General features: G+C 39.6%; 1 protein-coding gene across 1 annotated transcript in view; it reads left to right on the top strand.

Annotated features, from left to right (window-relative positions):
* The window catches only part of rnf103 (ring finger protein 103), a 26,314-nt gene extending 23,650 nt beyond the window's left edge, over positions 1 to 2,664 (top strand). The window contains exon 7 of the mRNA XM_015401019.1: positions 1,274 to 2,664. Coding sequence (XP_015256505.1) covers positions 1,274 to 2,290 — 1,017 coding nt within the window. The 3' untranslated portion in view covers positions 2,291 to 2,664. The remainder of the gene's footprint in view (positions 1 to 1,273) is intronic.
* The last annotated feature ends 5,519 nt before the right edge of the window (positions 2,665 to 8,183 follow it).

The following is an 8,183-nucleotide window of genomic DNA, read 5'->3' as shown; positions in this document are numbered from 1 at the left end:
ATGCCAGACCGAACTTCCCGACCTCAAACCTTGTGGGCCGGACCAAGTTCGGAATGGCACCTAGGCTAACATTGCTATGCATTGAGTAAACAAAACCATCCCCATCAATATTTTCCGCCAAAATGTTGCATACAAAGAAGCATGTTGCAAACAAATAAAGCACGTTTCACGCAAAAATCGTATCACTTACAAATAGATATGTTGCACTCAAATAAATCTTATTGTTCACAAATAAAAGTTGTGTTAAAATTCTCGCCTCCTGCTGTCGGTCAGTCAGAAGGACAATTCTTCATTTATCACATGACTTTTAGCATAAAACTTCAGTGGAATGTGTAGAATTGTCTCGTACGCGAGGAGAGGCTGTTTTGTATGCCAGCAGAGATCATTTTGTATTCAGGGACAATTTATAAATGATATTTTGAGTGCAACGTCAGAGTCCGGCTTGTTAAACTAACTTTATTGTTTGTGCAACATTTAAGGACAGTTTGAAAAACAAGTTTTATGTGTGTGTGACATTTGAGTTTTTAACACAAGTTTTGTTTGTGAACAATAAGATTAATTTGAGTGCAACATGTTTATTTGTGAGTGATAAGATTTGTTTGTGTGAAATGTGCTTCATTTTTGCAAAACATGCTTTATGTGTGTATGTGTGCAACATGCTTTTTTGTATGCAACGTTTTGGCAGAAAATTCACTCCATAGTTCTAACGGTACTAAGTATGAATCCTTGACAAATAAGGAGGTAGGGTCCCCATGTCTCATCCGCTATGCTATAAAATATGTTTTAAATGAAAGCTTTGTAAATGGCAGAAGTTATGGTACATAGAAATGTCTCTTCTTTAAACAGAAATCCATAGGCAGTGGGGACGTGTGTACCTACTGCACTATAAAGGTGCTGTAAACAAACACACCCACCCATCTGTTTATGAAGCTCTCCGTCAAGCAGTAACATTTCTTTCTGCCATCTTTCATGTGATACCTCTCCACTTGCATATTTGATCCACACTAGATTTCAATCAAACTCAAGTAAAATTGTCAAAGAAATATAATTCTACTTTGGCTTTAAAATTCCTCTGGTGCTGCTTCTGCAGCAGACCTGACTCGATGCATAGCAATGCTTCCTCTGCGTCCTTCATAGTCATGTGGCGTCTTAACCAGTAGGCCTATATCAGTGGTTATAACATTTACTGCAGGTACTAAAGTGTATGCATTCAGAGGCTAAGCAGAAAGGTCAATAAAAACGTAACTTCTTTTGTTTTTCCCCCCAACCCCAGGCTCTCTTTCAGCTTCCCTATCTGGACACTCTGTATGGTTACAGTCTGAAGTTGATACGTTATGCGGACACCACCACGTTTGCAAGTTTAGTGAGAGCCGACTGGACTTTTTTCTCATCCCATCCAGCTCTCTTTCTGTCCACGTACCTGACCTATGGCTTGCTGATTGACTACTTTGAGAAGAAACGCCGCTGTTGTTCCAGAAACCAGGAGGACAGCACCACCAACCTGGAGTGGTTAGCCAGTCTGTGGGACTGGTACGCCTCTTTTCTGCTTCACCCCATCGCCTTAGTGCAACAGTTCCCATCGGATCACTCGGAATGGGAGGACGATCCCAGCTTTTTATTTGAGCGATTGGCTTTCCCGGATCTCTGGCTTCGCCCGCTAGTGAATGTAGACTATTTAAAATCTCTTCCGACATGGAAGGTTAGAGCTTTTGTTCACCAAAGCCAGGATGTTTCTTGTGTCCATCAAGACAATGAACATGACATATCGGAAATGAGCAGCCAGAGGCCGACAGATTCCTCTCCTGCTGGCACAAACAGACTTCCACACATCTGCTCAAGGCACACAGGGTGTCTGTGCAATCAGGTTAGCAGCAGACTCCCTGGTTTGCATGGGGACCCAGATGCCAACAGTAGCCATCAGTGTGCAGAATCTGCCCCTCTTTCCCCATCCTGCTGCTGCTGTAGAAACGAAAGCCTCCAAACAGTTGAAAAATCGCCGGAAGAGGGTGGCAGCATTCCCAAAAAAGTCTCTGATGATCAGGATTGTGATTGTTGCGGGTGGCCCAGCGGCATGCTTCCTTGCACAGAGTGCGTGGTGTGTCTAGAAAACATTGCGAATGAGGAGCTTCTCATGGGGCTGCCCTGCGGCCACGCCTTCCACCAGCAGTGCATTGTGATATGGCTGATGGGAGGGAAGCACTGGTGTCCCATATGTCGCTGGCCCAGTTACAAGAAAAAACGTAACATAGTCCCACCAAGCACTTCCACTGAAAACACCTTGTTGAATTGATCTGTTTGTACAACTAAACGCTTCGCCTCTCCTTTTGAAGCTTACTGAACAATTGTCATGTTTTACTGTCAGTTAATCAGATTCAATATGGACTGGTAAGGTCATAAAAAAGCATTAATAAATAATAATTGCTGTCATCATGGCCTATAAATCATTTTGATTTAACTCCTTACGTCTATATTAAATGACCATCATGAAAGGTGAAACGGATGAGACCAGGTGACGCCATTTTCTGTGTCAAAGGTCCATCAGGACTGTAAAAGTAGAAAAACCTTGGTGTATCTGTTTAGATTATAGTCTACCCTCTGTATATTTATAAGGAAATCCGCTTCTGGCCAAAATAATAAAGAATAATCTTCCAGATTAAATCTGTCATCTGAATTAAGTGCAGTCATTCTTGAATTTTTCTTACCTGCTTAAGACTTGTGGGATTGTGGAGGAGCGAGGGCTGAAACACCTGCAACAAAGGGAGAGAAACTGACTGTAGAAGGAAATTGGGGATTCAAAAAGATAAAAAGACTACTGGTTTACATAAGGACATCCTTCCAGAGGAAACCAGAGTTATTTTCACCACTTAAATAAGCAACCTGAGTGTCTTATCCTTACAAAGCACCAACATGTTAAATGAAAGCTTGACTTTTGCAGGTAATCCTTGGTGTTTTATTATTTGTTTTTATAGATAGGCACTCAGTGTTTTGAAAATCTCGAGGATATTTCAATAAAGGTTCTAAAGCAGCTGAGAAAAACCGGGATTAATTATCTGTTACCAGTTTTCTGCTCTCACAACCAGACACAAAGGCTCTCACAGACCTCTAAGAGGAGGGTCACAGGATCATTATGATGTGATCCCTGGGTATATGGAGGGCCAAAATATATAATGAAAGACATAAATATGACTGAAATACACAAATTTAACATGAATTTGATAGAACATTTATTTCAATCTGGAGAAACAACGAGAAAATATGCCCTTAAAACATTTTTATTCAATTACATTTATACAGGTATCATAGACAGATTGGTTACATTTTTCTGAGGAAAACCAGCTAATTGCATGGAATAGTTGACTCTCCAACCCCTTGCAATGAGCATGCATGTAGCAACAGTGGAGAGAAAAACTCCCTTTTAACAGAAAGAAACCTCAAGCAGGCTCAGTGTGAGCGGCCTCTGAGATTCAAAGAGACCCAAGCAGACATACAGATAGTGACATTATGGAACTAAGTACTTCGGCGCTCAGGCCCCGGCAGAAGACTTCTATACAGTGAATCAGCATTTGCCTGAAGGAAGAAACCAGAAAAAGAATTAGAGTAATCTTGCAGCGGGGATTGGACTCTGGTGATGGAATAAACCAGAAGGTGAGTTGGACTGAGAATAGACTGAAAATGAGGGAGGAGATGGGGTGGGGGGTGGGTGAAAGTTTGCTTGCATGCAGGAGAGAGAAGCTAGCCCAGGAGCCTAATGAATGGGATCTTGAGAAATGATTGACTTTGGAAAAGGTGTGGCCAGAGATGATTGGCTGAAACTGGATAAGGTACATTGCAGGTGGTTCAGATAAGCTGATAAGAGTCTTAAATTTTCGCTTAAGCTTCATTTATCTACCTGATACAAAAATTAAATATATCAATAAACTGTCAAATGCACAATGAATTCTCCCAGTATATAATAAAAGTAAATTAAAAATGATCAGTTAATTAAAGGCATAGTAAAGGATTTTATTTTTCCCGGGTGGATAATCAAAATAAGTGGTCCTGCTAATTGTCAGTCATGCTGGTGATATGTTTACATAAGACCATCTTATGTGCTCGTCCCCAAAATTGCAAATCATCTTTTGGAAAGTAAACTTGTAGCAGCGATGCAAACAGCAACTTTTAAATAGAGCGTTCATGAGGAGAAAGGGGTTTGTGCACGCTCTCACACACGTTTAATAGGCCTTCCCTTTAGGGAACAGGTACAGATTTGTGCATAATTTGTTTAAAAGTGGAGAGGGCGAGTCTTTTCATGAATTCACCAAAATCCTCCTCTATACTTTTAAGTAAAAGTCATTTAGAAAATATATTTATTTAAATTAATTATTTAAATGTATATGTATAAGTAAGTATAGAGTGAAATGATAAGCATTTTGCGGGGTTCGCCTGCCTTTTTTTTTTTTTTGTGGGTCAAGTAGGGCTGAAATAATTAATTGGATTAATCAGTTATTTCAATAATCTTCAACTAATCTAGTAGTTAATCGTTAACTGGAGTTTATAGACTTTTAAATATGTCTTTAGCTGTCAGAGCCACCCACTTAGAGCAGGAATTATGGCAAGATTGTTAAAAATTCTATAAACATTTTGCATTTAAGATGTAAATATGCTCTTTCCAGAACTCCTCAAGTGGAAAAGTTAGAGTTTCACCTGGTTTAAATTCATAAAAGAAATCTTCTTTAAGGAACATTTGGCTTTTCGATTATTAATAGATTAATCTAAAAAATAATTGACTGAATAATCGATTTGCAAAATAATAATTAGTTGCAGCCCTAGGGTAAAGGCTGAAATTTTTGCAAACCCCTGCTTTTTATTACTGTTTTGTTTCTAATTAAAGGCACCCAGATTAAATTTTTTTTCTACAGATCTAAAACAGGTAGAAAGCAGTGGTTTTAGTCGGGGCAGGCCTGTTCATCTGAAAACATGTAATCAGTGTCCTTTTACTGATTACATGTTTGCTCTTTTATTACCTTCTGAATAGAAAAATATCTGAAGTATTAGAAATTAGCATGTCAGCTATTACAAGAACAAAAACTAGACTTACTTCCCCTGTTTCTGTTAAGACCTTATTCATCTCATTTGCCTGGTAGTTATTATCCAGGAGAGCAGACACAAAATACCAGCTGATTAGAGTTCAGAAATAATAATGGAGCTAAATAGAAACCAGAGAACATTTTATTTCCCTTTAGGATCAATAAAATATTTTAGAAATAATTTTAATTGAATACGGCTGGCGCCATCTTGTGCCTAATAGTGGATCTGAAGGAGAGCACATGATATGCAGGTTTTCTATCTTCATGTGATCGATATACTGTAGGGTATTCAAGTATCTAAAGGTAAAAACAAAGGCAAACAAGGATATTATAACATAAATTGAAAAGGACATTTTCTCAGGAGGCAAAAGGAGACTGCCTTATTGGCACCATCTTAAAAGATTCTGATTACTTTATTAGCTGCATCAACTTAAAATGGAAAAAAACAAACTAGGGCGCAGACATAAGAGAATGGTGAATGCTTTTTGTTTTTTTATTTTTTTTATTTCTCTCCTGATTCCAATAGGAATCTTTACGTTCAGTAAAAGAAACTGATTGGTCCAGCCAAGTGATTTTAAGGTAAACCACTTCCTGCTAACAGATTTGAAATGCCTCTTTCCATTGCTGTAGATTGTAACTGATCTTGGATCCAAGACAAAAAATTTTATCTGAATCCCAAGAAAATAAATCTCCAACACTGGTTTTGTTTGTGTTGGGTAGAAAGGGGGCCTCTGATCTGCTGTGCTCATTTCGGAGAGCCTTTAAATTATGTCATTACTGTACGTTACAGAAAGGCACATGGACGATGTTAGCGAAATCCAGGACTACAGCCTTCCAAAAAACAAAGTAACACAAATGTAGTGAGCAGCTCTTCATCACACAAACCAAAACCTACGAAGTTGATTACATTTGAATGTACATTTCCTTGTGGTGGTCTCTGCAAAGAATTGTGGGTTTCTCATGGTTTGGAAGTAATAATGTTCTCTCCTATAGACAACGCTAAAGGCTGAGTTTTTAATTTGATTAACTTTATATTTTCTCTTTCATCCCCTTTGACATGATAACCAGCTCATAGTTCATCTTATTAGCTGTTTCTTTCCTATATAGAGCCACCTATGGAGCTAATTTACTGTTACCTTTCAAAAATAAACAGTATTTATAGATCAGTGCCTCCATTTTTCTCTCATATGTCTACTTCTGTCCCCTTGAACCCCAGTCAGCCTTGGTTTCTTCCTGTTAAAAGTGAGTTTTTCCTCTCCACTGCTGTGCATGCATGTGAGGAATAGATGTAGATTCAACAACACAATGCAAACAAATGTCTACTGTCACCATATGCTCATGTAGATGGAACAAATCCTGCAAAGTCAAAAGCCTGGATGAAACCAGCTGGGTTTCATTTGATAGAAATATTTAACCAATCTGACTGCATCCCAAGATGCCTGCTCAGCATATTTTCCAGGGGAATCCGTCTGCATAATTACAAATTTTCCGAGGTGCCCCTTGTAGACAATTGAATTGCATGGAGAGGTGTGGAAGCCAAAAATGAAAGTAATTTGGCTGTTTGGACCTCACGGAACATCAAGCATAAACTAAGCTTTAGGCGGACGGAAACCTAGACGCATCAACTTTCGTCTTTATATCGAAATTGGGAATGGGGGAAGGGATATATCTGCGATAAAGCAATCTCCACATTTGTAATTATTTTGTGTGGGAAGGTTCCTGCAACCCTAGTCAAAGTTGCTTAGTGTCAGCGAAAGTGATACAGACTCCCTCAGAACATGACAGAATTGTCATTCTCTTCACGACTTTCGCCCTATTTGGGGGAAAAACAGCTGATTGCATCGACCCATTGACTTTTCAGCAATCCCTCACATCAAGCATGCATGTAGTGACAGTGAAGAGGAAAACTCCCTTTTAACAGGAAGAAACCTCCAGCAGAACCAGCCCAAGTGTAAGCGGCCATCTGCTGAGGCCGACTGAGATTCAAGGAGACTGAAGCAGACATTGAAAAGGAGCAGAGATACAAAAGGCAACTTTAAATAAGCTCCAGAGACGGCCCCGTCGTTATAGATTGAATTAACAAATACTGAAGAAGGGGAAAAAAGAGATAGAATCAAGCATTATGATTAAAAGGGTCCTCCAGCAGCCTACAGTAAGCCTATAGCAGCACAAATGGAAAAAATAACTCAGGTGGTACAAGAAATGTAGAGCCAAACAACAAAGCACACTGATAATGGTTCCCCTGGCTTCCTTCCATGTTGCACTGCATTATTTACTATCCTGATTTCTGTCACACTGGTGACATCATTACCACTAACACACCATGGTCTAACACATACCCAGCATTGATGCCAATTGCAAATAATAATCTAACAAGCTTACAACAACAAGCTAAAAAGCCAAATGCAGATTATTAGCTGGCCTCTCTGGCAAATTAGTCCTAGAACCACCACTGCCTCACCAGATCTGCCTCTGGATATTACAATGCAGTGAAACTACCCATATAATGCTGGGGAAGATTCTGGAGACAAAACACCCAGACCAAATATGAGCAGAGTGATGTATCATTGCAGTGAGGAATGCTCTGATCTTTATATTGGACAAACCAAACAACCTCCACAGACGCATGGCCCAACAGTGACCTCCGGACAAGACTTGGACCGGACTCAAAATTTCAGCTTTCAAAAACCTACAACGCAGCGATAGAGCTGATTCCTTCCTGCTATCATGGCAAACCCCCATACAGGGGAACAGAACAGTTCCCATACAGGAACCTCGCTTGTTCAGCAAGGGCAACAATTCCCTGTAACGACTCCCCTTTCAGAGACATGGTGTCATGGTTTTGGTTCTGTTCAAATTTTATCTCTGAGTTTTCATTGGTCTTTCCATTTCTGGCTGGTTTGAACTATCAAGTGGAGGTGGAGTTTTGAAGGAGGACCAAAAATGTAGACACAAATGCTGAAGGTGGTAACTTGCAGATTTTAATAGCAAAAGGGTAACAGAAGCAAAAAATTAAAAAACATGAATCCACACAATCCAAAACAACCGAAAAACAGGAATACTCACAACAAGGGGGCAAAGATGTGACAACAAACCAGCAAAGAGTGAATGAACAGG

This window comes from Cyprinodon variegatus, unplaced genomic scaffold (genome assembly GCF_000732505.1).
Source record: "Cyprinodon variegatus isolate N-32 unplaced genomic scaffold, C_variegatus-1.0 Scaffold1173, whole genome shotgun sequence".
NCBI classification, from domain to species: Eukaryota; Metazoa; Chordata; class Actinopteri; order Cyprinodontiformes; family Cyprinodontidae; genus Cyprinodon; species Cyprinodon variegatus.
Note: the sequence above shows the minus strand (reverse complement) of the source record. Positions and strands in the feature narration are given on the sequence as shown.